Source organism: Lampris incognitus, chromosome 16 (assembly GCF_029633865.1).
Source record: "Lampris incognitus isolate fLamInc1 chromosome 16, fLamInc1.hap2, whole genome shotgun sequence".
In the NCBI taxonomy this organism is placed as follows: domain Eukaryota; kingdom Metazoa; phylum Chordata; class Actinopteri; order Lampriformes; family Lampridae; genus Lampris; species Lampris incognitus.
Genome location: NC_079226.1, coordinates 32149479 through 32162551, shown reverse-complemented (window position 1 = coordinate 32162551; position 13073 = coordinate 32149479). Strand labels below are relative to the sequence as shown.

The window sequence follows — 13073 nt, the reverse complement described above, 5'->3', positions numbered from 1 at the left end:
TAACAATCGCCGAAGCGTCCAAGTTTAACGTATGCTTGGTAAAATTTCGTTGTTTGTTTTGTTTTGTTTTGGGTTTTTTTTTTTTGCACTTCCGTATTTATTTAACATTTCCAGTTGTACTCAATCGTGTGCCCGTTGCCAAACAACGAGGTGGACGTCAACACGGATGGCCGCATAGAAGACGCGCGGGGCGGGGCTGGGGCCGGGCTCAGGTGTAATGGGCCCGTGGACGCGCACGCGGAGGAAGGGGGGGCGGACTATCACTTTTAAGCGCTTTTATTTCTGCGCGCAAGAATGAAAAGCACTGAAAGACGGAAAGCATCCTCCTTTCCTTTTCTTTTTTCCCAGTGGGTTTTATTTGAAACCGTGAAGATCCGGTGGTCTGGAGGAGACCTTAGTGACCTTTTGTTATTCCAGCCACCGGAAGCACCTCGGCGGAAACAACCTGAGCACGTTCCCCAGTGGTAAACATTATCTTTGACGCATTAGCGGCCCTGGGAGATCGCCCCGCAAATATGGCGGGGAGAACACCCATTACGCTGCAGGGAGGGAGGGGGGGGAGGGGAGGGGGGGGAGATGCCTGCGGAGCGGAATATAAATGTTGCTTGGAGAAGTCCCCTCTAAGCTGCTCTGGTCTATCGATAAGGGCCTTGCGTCCATCGATGCGGGCATTGTCGCGCCACTGGCGCCGCTGCAAACGGCCGGCGTTTCTCCTTAACGCAAAGGTCGATTCCTCGTATTCTGTCTGAAGGTGAAGGTTGCAGTTGTCACGAAAAGACCCCCCCTCCTTTTTTTTTCTTTTTTTTTTTGCAATAGGAGAGAGGAAAACTGATACCAGGTGTTGCACGAGGCAAAGGGTCGAGGTGCTAACTTTAGGGTTTAAGTTCGTTTCTCGTTTACTGCCAAATAAGAGTTGAGTCTGTTAGCTTGGCTTATCTGAGGCTGCACAGGGTATAGTTGGTGCTCACTGGTTATAAGTAATTAGGTGTGTTGTTTTAAGAGACTTTGCTGTCGAAGAGATTATCAAGGCCCTTAGTTGTACTTTGAACGCAACGCTCAACATAAGTACACATAAAAAAAGAGCCGTTTTATCACAATTGTGGGGTTACCTTTGACGCCTGATGCGGTTCTGCAGCCTGGCCTGTGCAGCGCAACGTCCTCCTCCTTTGCAGCGTAATGGCATCTGCATTTTGACAGAAGATGTGCTCGTAAATTATCCATCTATCTATCTATCTATCTATCTATCTATCTATCTATCTATCTATCTATCTATCTATCTATCTATCTATCTATCTATCTATCTATCTATCTATCTATCTATCTATCTATCTATCTATCGTCATATTACGTTCGTAATGAATCGTCAAGTGTTTAAAAAAACTGTTAAAACTTGAAATGAATTGCACGAGCTTGGCAGCAGGTTTGTATATAATTTTGTGTATAATTTAATAATGTTTCCCTCGTCATGTATACAGGCTGGTCTTGTCTGGGCTCTAACGTCGCCAGCAGCCTGTTTGTAAGATACAGACCCTGGCCTAATTCCTGCGGAGGGTTTCATTTGAACGTGCGCATAATCGTCATGTTAGCGTTTTAGGAAAGCTCGTGCCATTGTTGGTGCGCGAGTCTTTCGAACTGGGGATGCGGGTCGTTCTGTCGGATGCGCTGAGGTCTTCTACGGCGTGGGTTCGGGGATGTATAAACGTTGCTTATCCACGGTTAAATCACTGGAAACTTAATCAAACTGAACCAATTGCCTCTCTCGTCAGCTGTCTGCCGGCACCGGCACCTAACCGACAGCTGTAGATCAGCTGCGCATCACATATCATCTGGATATTGCATGATACTACTTACCACATCTGTCTGAATAACAAATGCGTTTCATGGTGGCATCCCGCTCCGGTTACCGACGGAAAAGGGGGAAGCCTCGGTACGGGACATGTCATGTCAACGTTCTCCGCCAATGGGAGGGCCGCTCCGCTGCGTCCCGCGCTCCCATTGGCGGAGCGGGGCTCTCCGAGGGAAAGAGTCTCCCAAGTCCAGCCCATGATTAGGGCAGATTGAAATGTAAGTCTGTCTCCCGAACCATCAGGAAACAGATCGCGAATTTGTCCCTCTCGCTCATTATCGTGTACCAGAGGGTCTCCCTGACAGAAATTTGGACCCTGGCGGCACCGGACCTGGATCCACACTCGCACAGGAGGCGCAGTTCGGACCCCGCGGTCATCATTTGCGGATTTAACACAATGGGTAAGTTATTGTTTGAGCAACGTCGGTGTCAGGGATGGAGCGAGCGGTCGTGGATGCTTGTTTAGCTAAAGCGAGATGTTTGCTGTTTTTCTTTCCTTTCCTTTTTCTCTTTTGTTGCTGTGCCGAGGTGACTGCAGTTGATTCGCGTTGCCGCTTTCCTTTAAAGCAAGACGGGCTCGCGCTATCAAGTGGGTCGATGCCTCATTTGACGGCGCGGACCGCGAACTATTTCGCATTAGATCTCCGCCAGCGGTGAATACTTCTCATCCCCCCAAAAACCCCAAAAAGCCGACCTCAGTCAAACCCTCGCGAGTCTGAAAGAGACCGTGGGCTATGGTCGCGAGGGTGGGAAATATTTTTTTTTTTGAAAACAAGAATTTGTGTCCCGACTTGACTGCATGCTGCAATAAAAAAAAAGCATATCCTCCCGTAATTACACGACTGAAATCACCGTCTCACACAATGGCACCTTTGTACATTTATTATCTGTAATAAACCTCTTAGCTCGCCGAGTATAAGCGGCGCGAGCCCCGATGTTATGAAATGTTGATGCAGCCGGCTGAAAATAGGCAACGAAGGCCATGAGGGTGAGACCACACCTCACCTAATAAAATAATAGCTGTTTCATTTTTTGTTCCCCTTTTTTTTTCCCCTGCATGTTTTTTTTTGTTTTTTTGTTTTTTCTTCTTCATGATACCAGAACCAGCCTTCGGAGAGGTGAACCAGCTAGGCGGTGTTTTCGTCAACGGCAGACCGCTGCCCAATGCCATCCGGCTCCGGATCGTGGAGCTGGCCCAGCTGGGCATCAGGCCGTGTGACATCAGCAGACAGCTGCGCGTCTCCCACGGCTGTGTCAGCAAGATCCTGGCCCGCTACAACGAGACCGGCTCCATCCTCCCGGGGGCGATAGGAGGGAGCAAACCGCGGGTCACCACACCCACCGTGGTCAAACACATACGGACATACAAGCAGAGGGACCCGGGGATTTTTGCCTGGGAGATCCGGGACAGGCTACTCGCCGACGGGGTTTGTGACAAGTTCAACCTACCCTCCGTCAGCTCCATCAGTCGGATCCTCCGCAACAAGATCGGAAATCTGTCCCAGCAGCACCAGTACGAGTCCAGCAAGCAGGCGCCTCACCCGCCGCCGCAGCCCACGTTGCCTTACAACCACTTATACTCATATCCAAGCCCCATTGGTGCCACAGGCACCAAGGTGCCCACTCCCCCTGGCATGCCCACCCTGCCCGGACACATGGCTATGCACAGGATATGGCCTTCCTCGCACTCAGTCACAGATATACTGGGGATACGGTCTATAACAGAGCAACAAAGTAAGCATGTCTTTTTCGAGGGTCGTTGCATTTCTGCCACTCTGTGAAAAAATGTGTAGTAGCCTTGTAGTCTCCGAGGCTTCGGCGCGCGGGAGTGCGACTGTGTTGTGTGAATGTCTTAATCCTTAATGACCCCCCCCCTCCCCAAAGTAATTTTTAGAGCACGCCGATAGGCCTCTGTCGGAAGTGGGAGCGCGGTTTGACCTAAGCGGTGGTTCGTGATGCGAGAGGGGGGCGCGAGGAGGGTAAGTCGTGCCGCAGCCTATAGGTCAGCGCATAGCAACAGACGGGCCGTCGCAGCCCGCGGTAGTTAAAAAAGCGGATGTGGAATATCGGCGAGACGACGACGGGAAAAAGGGCACGGCCTCGAGATGAACTAAATCACACGAGGTACGCTCGAAGTTTGCTTTGACACGGAGGGATTAGACACCGCTGCTTGCGTTGTTTTCCAAAGCAAAAAACACAAAACACACAAAGCAAAGAACACAAATATGCGACAGCTTTACTCTGGACAGAAATAAATTGCATTTAGAGACTCGGTTGTGATGATGGTGTTGAGCTCTGGGCTATAGACTTTGTATAACAGTTTCTTAGATTTAATTGCACAGGTCATGTTTATGAACTATTTTCCCCATGCAGGCATAGCAACAACTTTTGCTTACCCTTTGTTATATTACTGAACCACTACTGTTTTGGAAACAGTGCGATAGGACCTTCCATAAATCACTGTAGACGGCTGGCTTGTTGTTGGGAAGCGGACTCTTTGTATAGCGGAGGGCAGAGTGTTGTCAGCGGGCGGACGGGCCGTGCTACTGTCAGGGGTGCGCAGCTTCCCCAGGCCCGCAGCGCTCTGCAGGAGCACGCAGCGCGCCGCAGACTGCGGACGGAGGCCGCGGCGGCGGCGGCTCCCCTGCGCGCGTAACCCGGGCAATCTAGACAAGGCATCGTCTCTCGAATAGATGCGAGTCAGACATTCATTGTGACCAAGGACTCGCAAGGGAGGAATGTGTTCTCAAAGGCTGCCTTTATAAACAATTTATGCATTTCCAAATTATTAACAGATGTTTGTGGCAGGTTTTGAAAGCCGAAATAAGTATTACGTTATACGGTGTCACGTGACGCAGTCAGCGCCTAGATCACTTCACCAGTCAGTATTTCTTATATCTATCTATCTATCTATCTATCTATCTATCTATCTATCTATCTATCTATCTATCTATCTATCTATCTATATATAGACAGATATATATATATATAGACAGATATATATATATAGACAGATATATATATATATATATAGATAGATAGATAGATAGATAGATAGATAGATAGATAGATAGATAGATATAGATAGATAGATATAGATATGCAAAAAGAAATTGTAAATTGTAAATATTTATATATATCTGCTAAAAGAAATTGTAAATATAATATATATTATATACATATATTATATATTATATACATATATGTGGGAAATAGCAGGTATTATCGTTTTGAATATATTTTAGCTCATAATCCAAAAAAATAAAAATAAACCGGATTTAATACATGATTTAACAAGATTTATTAATATGAATAGAATGTAGGTTTTTCACAGCATGCCACATGTCTGCAGCATAGCGCACACACAGTGTCTCCTGTCTGTCACACACACACACACACACACACACACACACACACACACACATACATTCTCTCTGTCACTCTCGCTCTCTTACACACGTACACACACACACACACATTCACGAACACACGCACGCACACATACGCACGCACGTACGCGTTGTGCACTTACATGTTTACATAAAGCAGCCTAAATTGGCATAGTTCAATTCAATCAGCAGAAATCAGATTTCAGGACGTAAGCTATGCGCAGGACGTATACAGGGAGTAAAGAGCACTCTTCAGCCGTATCCGGTTACAACACTGGTGGGCTCGCTCTTCCAATTCTGGACGTTGGGAACCGTGCATAATATAATATCCATCATGCCCAAAGTGGAAACGGTTAAAGTAAATCTAATTTGTCCTCCACAGGAAGGCGTTTGGTGGGCTAATGGCTATTACGCGAGAGCGTCGCCCTGCTGCATTCCGTGCAGGATTGGCGCGCACGCTCGTCAGCGGCCGTAGCAGAGCCGCGCGCGAAGGCTCGTTCACGGTGCTTGAGCTGGCATGGACGTGGTCTCTGCAAAACACGATGACAAGGCTAAACTTCCAGAGGGGCTCCCCCCTCGGCTTATATCACGTAGAGAGAGAGCCCACCACCGAAGGCCTATTGTTTGAATGAAAATAAAAAATAAATAAATAAAAATAAAAAAATAGATAGAATGAGAACGCTGCTGCCGCGCGCAAACATTTCCAAATTTGGGTGATCCCGTTGTTTTATGAAACCTGGATGACCCCGCGGCGGAGACTCGGGCCTTTTGGGGGGGGGGGGGTCGCAGATGAATGCATGCAGGTCTCTTCTCCATAACGTTCTCTGACTTTCCTCTGTTCTGTCTCTCTTTTGCCCCCAGTTAGTGACAGTCCATCCTTTTCCAGCGCCAAACTGGAAGAATGGGGCGCTATAAACAGGACTAATTTCCCACCAGCAGCCTCGGCACTAGTCAGTGGCGTGGATAAGCCGCGTTTAGAACCCCACGCGAAATACACACAGGTAAAACTATAACGTACCCCCTCATTTTCTAAGGGGTCCTCTCTCGAGGACGCCGGGAGATTTACTATAAGAAAATGAAGAACAACCAGCCCAAGAGTCTGCCAACTGGGACGTGATGTCGTTCTAGTCTTGATGATTTAGCAACATATATTCATATATGACCCGGACCAAAACAGAGAAGAAGAAGAAAATAATAATCGTCCCCAGTATTTTAATAGGCTCCTTGCGGTGCTGTCGGCGCTTCTTTGTTCGCCTTTCGCAGTTGGTGTGCTTCCTCTATACGTTTCTGTTGGCTCCACCTCATTAATTCATTTTGAAATAGCGAATGAACGATCCCTCGTGCAGCGATGCCGGGCCCAATGTTGGCTGTTTGAAATTAATAGCAGGCCGCTGGAAGGGTCAGCCGTGATCTCCCCACAACGTTATGCATGTAGGCGCAAGGAGACAGCGTGGGGTTGGGGTGGGCGGGGGTCGTGTTTTCGATCCCCTGCTAAATTCATAAATTACTTCAGCCAGTTAGGTGTCTGCACCGGCGCACTGGACCGGTAAAGGGAGCTGCAGGGAGTGGGGCCATCCATCCGCACCCCACCTATACTTTCTGTTTCTGCAGGACGCAATGGAAATAATGTATACCGTGCACCGAGGAGAGCAACACGCGCCCGACCCATTTATGCAGACACGTAGATAATAAATAGCCTCTTCCCATTGGCGAGCAATGCAAATTGAAGCAGGGCTGAGATGATAAACAGTCGTTTAAAATATTATTTATCTAATATATTGCACGTCTGTCTAGTCATTTTATGGCCGGTGGGATAAATTCCTAAATTTGTCGTTATGAAAATCCGCCAATCACCGAACTAAAAATATACCGAGTTTAACGATGCTGTCGAGAGCAGCAGGTTCTCCTTAAGCGGGGAATTTTATTCTGTTTTAATTGCAATTAATTTTCATCAGTGTCCTCGTGCACGCTAAAAGGCCGTTTTCAGCAGCCACAGTTGAACGTCTCGTCGTTTGCTTTTGTTTTTGTTTTTTTTTATTTCTAAAATGCAGCAAATTTGCAGGCTATTTTGGCCTCCCTCCTCTCCCTCTCTTTGTCTGACACGCACGACATGCGCGCACGCATGCACGCACTGACACTCTCGACAAGACAGGCGGTTGTTGTCGGAGATGATTTAGCTTACATTTCCCAGGGAAAGTGTTGCTGTTGTATACATTTAAAAAAAAATTTTTTTTTGAGAGGTCAGACGACACGACTGGATATCTCAGCGGTTCGCCAAACAAACTACAAAATACTGAATTATGGTAAAACGTAAAATGCAGACAATAACAAGTCTATAAATTACAGACCTCATTGCACGGAAAACAAGGTTGTTGCAACAACTGTTTGTCAAAGACACTGCTACTTAAAGCTCGCCTTTTGCATCAGCCAATTCATCCATCCTGCAATGTAGTGCGTTTCCTAAAGCCTGTCTCAAAATAGATTTATAGTCTGTGCAACATGACGTGCCTTCGTGTGCGAGTGGCTCCGAAAGAGACAGAAAGAAGAAGAAAAAAAGTGATCTTGAGCCTTGCAAATGCTTCAACTTGTATTGTGGCTTATACAATTGGCAAAGGCCAAGTCTGCTTTGAGGAACAGCCCAGCTGAATCTAAATCCCCCATCGCCATTGCTCAGCTTCCAGGGTCCCAAAGCAGGTTGTCCTGCTACTCCCATCCGCACGCGTCCAGCCTGACTCCGCGGTGCACGCGCGCCTTCAGCCGCTCCTCTTCCGCCACCTAAACGCGGGGCGACAACGGTAAGTTTCAACACCGTCGCCTGTGTGTGAACTATCTGCTGATCTAATTCGGAAACGATGACAAAATGACGGAGGGGGAGAAGCCCGCGTTTGAGCCATTAAGGCCCACTTCCCCAAAGCGGAACTGGGACCAGCCCGCGGGACTCGCGCGACGGACCGGGTCAAACCATTTCGATACAGGGGTTAACAGCCCGGAACACGCAGGCGTACTGGCCGTCCGGCGGTTCAGTTGATTTTTAATCCCCCCGTCCCTCTTTTTTCCCCAAATCTCAAACGGATTAAGACTATTGAAACAAATATACCCCACGCCATCTGAAAAATAATAACGTAAGTCTGCGTTTTTTTTATCAGGTTGGTATTTTGAGCGGATTGGCCCGCTCTGGACGGGTTTCCCCAACATAGGTCGAGGCGCGTTTGGCGCGGTGATAAATGGCGGCACAGAGCTTCAGGTCGTCTCTTCAACCCGTCGTTGGCGTTTCGAACACGCGCGTCCCTGCTTCGGAGACCCGCTCAGCCTGTCGTCGACGCCTGTCCGCGGATTTCGAGAAACATCCCAGCTAGCGACGCAAGTTCACTAATTAGCATTTCAAAATAATCCACAAAATTGTAAAATAAAAAAACAAAAAAAAAATCTTAACAGAGCGACATTAATACGTTTGAATATTGGCCGTTCGCAGACTCCCGTTTTCAACAACCGTCTTTAATTCTTTGCTCGAAAAAGTGAAAGGACCGAATGCAGTAGGCCCGATCTATGTGCCCCATGCATTTACTACGCCTTTAATTCTTATTCTGGACGGGGCTCCAGTAACGTTAAAATAGTGTTTAAAATGTCACACAAGTTAAATGCCGGTTTGGTGAAATGTTAGCCTCACCAGATCAGGCATGGACGCAAACACCCCAAAACACACACACACACACACACACACACACACACACACACACACAGTCTCTGCATCGTTTGTGCTGTAACCACTACTCATCTCAAATGATAGTATATCCTATATGTGTTGTAAAAATGGGCCCGGATCATATGTAGGCTATATGTTGACCCAAGTGTTATCTGAGACAAACAGGACAGCAGAGAAGAAAATAAACAAAACCCCAAAACTCCACCGTGGAGATGGTTTTAAGTTGTTTCGGGACCACCCAGAGATAGAAACTCGGCCTCACTGTTGAAATACTTGAGTGAATTCCACAAGCTAAGGTTTGTCACTTGGCCAGAAAAGTACGGACCATTCACTCGCTGATCTCGCCTCTTACTCTATTGTGTGTGCACCCTCCCTGCCTTTTCATTACCCATCTCTGATGACATCTGTAGTGTGGTCCCTTCTGAACCAGCCTGTCTCCTATCATGTGCCATGGCACCCTGCCACTGTCAGGGAGAAGAGCCTGTGTGTTTGACAAAAAAAAATAAAAATCAATAATTAAGAGAGAAAAAAAACAGTTCTGCATACAGGTTGCATTTGCAATTGTATTCTCAGAGTCACTTAGCACATGGATATTCATTTACAACCTCATGACAAGAAAAACAAGGAAAGAAAAAAAAGGCACAATTGAAGTAATAATGTTTTCACCAGGCAGCAATATTTTGGTCAGATCTCTGCAAGTTGTAACTCCATTTCCCACTAATCCCTCTTCAGTCTTCTTTTTACTGCTGCATTCTTCCTCCCTCTTCCTTTTTCCTTTTCACTTTTGCCCGACTGTGTCCCCAACAGCATGTGTGTGTGTGTGTGTACCTGGGCTTGGGTCACCTCATTGTCAGTAAACCAACCAACTGAGAGTCTTCATCCTTGGTTGTGTTCTTAAATAAAACGCATACGAGAACGCTTCTCTGGCAAACAATTTCAATTTCTTGAATTCTAGAGAGAGCCCTCTTCCTCAATCGACTGTTTAAAAAAAAATGACACCCTCTACCTGACCCCCAACCCTGATGCGCGCTCCGAGCAAGAGCGCGCATCAGGGCAAAGTAGTCACCTACTAACTAAGTTATTAAAGGTCGACCTCTGTTCTGTTTTCTTTCCTGTCCTCCACAGACGCCGAATGGATTGCCCACAGTGAACAGCTATGTCACAGCGCCCAGCATCCCTCCTTACCACCATCCCACCCAAGTGTCGCCCTACATGGGGTACAGCGCCACCACGTCGGCCTATGTGACAGGACCCACATGGCAGCCAGCCAGTGGCAGTGCTCTATCTCCCCACAGCTGTGACATCGCCACCCCACTGGCCTTCAAGAGTATGACTGCCAACCGCGACGCCATTCACCCAGTCACCGCCTCAGCACTGTAAATTCAACCACACCAACATTGAACAGACAGAGGGAAGGGAGGTGGTGGTGGTACGGTAAAGGGGCTTGGTTTGTGGGACAGGGAAGGGGGATCGGACAGGAGACGCCAGTTCATCACCCCCCACCCCACCCTGGTCTGGCCTGGCCTGCAACACCTCATCGCCAACATCTCCACTATACTCCTATGAAGGAAGGACCAGGCCAAAGGACCCATGTTTGCCCCCCCCCCACGGCAGTCACTCTGCATGTGACAACTTGATGGCCACCTTGACACTGACACACAGGAGGAAACAGTTTTTCAATGTCAAATCATAAACTCATTCTGTTGTCTGAAAGGACTTGCTGGACAGGTGTACCGGGAAAAGACTGAAAATGACTGCGAACGTAACGTGGACTTTGCCATCCGTCTTCCACGATTCCTCTCAGTTTCAGTACTGCACACTTCTGCAGATGCCTTTGGGGAGAACGGGGTAACGTATGACTTCACGAATAAGCCATCACAGGAGAGGGGGAAACTAAGTTTGCATTTAAAATGTTTTTCAGGGTGCTTTATCGATTGCTATTTTTTTTAAAATGTTTGTATGCATATTTGTTTTTGATAAAAGTAACTGTCTTTATGGATCATCGTTTTTTTTCCCCCCGCTTCTCTTAAAATGTAGCCTATGCAAGTGCTTGAGCAAGAGAAGTTTAAATAATGTTTATTTATTGGACTAAGGTACGTTGAACGAAGTGCAATTAGCCTCACAGACAGCACAGGAATCTAAATGAACGTTTAGACAAAATTGGCGTTGGTCTGATGCTGGATTCTATAGCATTGACAGTTGAGCTGCCCAGTTCCAAATGTTGCACAATGAAATTGAATGTATCTTATTAAATTGTTTGGTTGTTTCTGGCCTTTCTGAATGCTGGCAGTGGTTTGTGAAATCATTAACACTTATGAGTTTTAAAGAGTGATTATGACAAGAAACGACATCAAGCATTATACCTCTACTACCCAAAAATATTTATTTGCTTTCTTCATGCAATTGTAGTCTTGGCAAATTCTACCCAGCCTACCTACCCGCCTGTTTTGTAAAGTTATGCAAATAGCATACATATTTATTTTTATATCTGCAAACGTACCAGCATCTAAAGTGGGGTAAATTTTCATCAAAAAATTTTTTTGTGCACACTTGTGCATTCACATATCCCCTTGCCATGTGTCATGGCCCACTAAGCAGAACCCCCCCCCAAAAAAAACAAACAAACAAAAACAACAACAACAAAAAACAATGTAAGAACAGAGTTTATTTGGACCCATGACCTGCTGGGCTGTGTGGTAGACCTAATTGTAACCAGATAAATAATGATTCTCAGGGATTTTGGGGATTTAAAAGAGCACGAAATAAGACATATCTATCTCCTCACCCCACTAAAGTTTCAATGTGGCCCTCGTTCTATCTGCAAAAACCCTTGTGTGAATCCGGCCTTTTGACCTTAACAACTCGAGCCTGCCGGACGTATGAAATAGGACTACGATTTATATATTCACGTTTACTTTATTACGGTATTAATTTATTTTAACCGTATACATAGGATTAGTGTGTAAGTGTATTTTGAAAACCTTTTTGGATTTATTTTAGGGAGGCCTAATACTGACATTTCACTCTGACGCTTTAATCAATATGATTTCCTAAAATATGCAGCAGTGCATCGTACAATCAAAATATCTAATTTGACTTTAAAATCACCTCATGTTATTGTTTTGGACATCGGTGTAGCCTAACCTTTCCATCAGCGGATATGTCTTTAAACCGAATTACTCCATTCAAAGTCGTCCCATAATTTTCTTCTTTTTTTTTATGGCCAACTAATATTTACGCATGCTGTATAACAACAGGCATGAATCTAAAAATATCTTGCAACCAGGCTGATGTCAACCTCTGCAGTTGCATGCAGACGTGTCTGAACACAGCAAACCCAACACCGTTGCAGCGCCGAAATCCGGGGTGTATAAATACTGGGAGGTTTTCAGAAGAAGAAACCGGTGGGAGTCTCACCTCTTCTACTTTCTGCTGCCAGTTTCCCCACAGGACTATATCGATTTTTGCCAATCTTGTTTATAACATGGGATGAAAAGCAAACAGGCCGGTTGGGGAAGAAAAAAAAAACGTGACTAGCTAGCAACTCGCCACCGCTAGCAAAACGGCGAGAGCAACGTGATGACGTAAATTACGAGTAAGCGTTTACAAAATGGGGGTCTTCGTGGCTGCAGAAATCAGTTAAGTGCCTTGTGTTTGCATCGCGACACCAACGAGGAGGAGGATTAACGTTTAAATTATGGCCTCAAGTCCCCCCCCCACACACACACACACACACACCCGCCATTCCTCCTGTGTTACAGCGTAAACAGTCCCCCCCCCCACCTCCCCGTGCGACCGTGTAAACAGTCCGCCCGGTGCGTGGGGCTGATTTGACTTGGAAAGCGCGCGCTCCCCTGCATCCAGTGGTCACGGACCGTTGCTCAGCGACCGCGGCGTTGCTTTGACCGTACGTGAACCGCATCACAGGGACGTGACGATCCTACGCACCCGCGGACCCGCCAACCCTCACGGCCTCTCCCCACCGGCCGCCATGCAAATGGCAGCCACGACCCGACTCGCTGTTTGTGAGCGTCCCTCGGACAACAGTGGTGAGAAAATAACGTCATGTACTATCCACGTTTTGGATTTTTTTTCTCTTTTCCGCCTTCTTCTTCTTCTTCTTCTTCTTTTTTTT

At 46.8% G+C, this 13073-nt stretch overlaps 1 protein-coding gene across 1 annotated transcript; it reads left to right on the top strand.

Annotated features, from left to right (window-relative positions):
• The first annotated feature begins 2112 nt into the window (after nucleotides 1-2112).
• Nucleotides 2113-11205, top strand: pax9 (paired box 9). Its single transcript, XM_056296188.1, has 4 exons — nucleotides 2113-2247; nucleotides 2948-3580; nucleotides 6097-6236; nucleotides 10064-11205. Exons 1-4 carry the CDS (start codon nucleotides 2244-2246, stop codon nucleotides 10316-10318), a joined length of 1032 nt encoding a protein of 343 aa, XP_056152163.1. The 5' UTR covers nucleotides 2113-2243; the 3' UTR covers nucleotides 10319-11205.
• Nucleotides 11206-13073: the final 1868 nt, after the last annotated feature.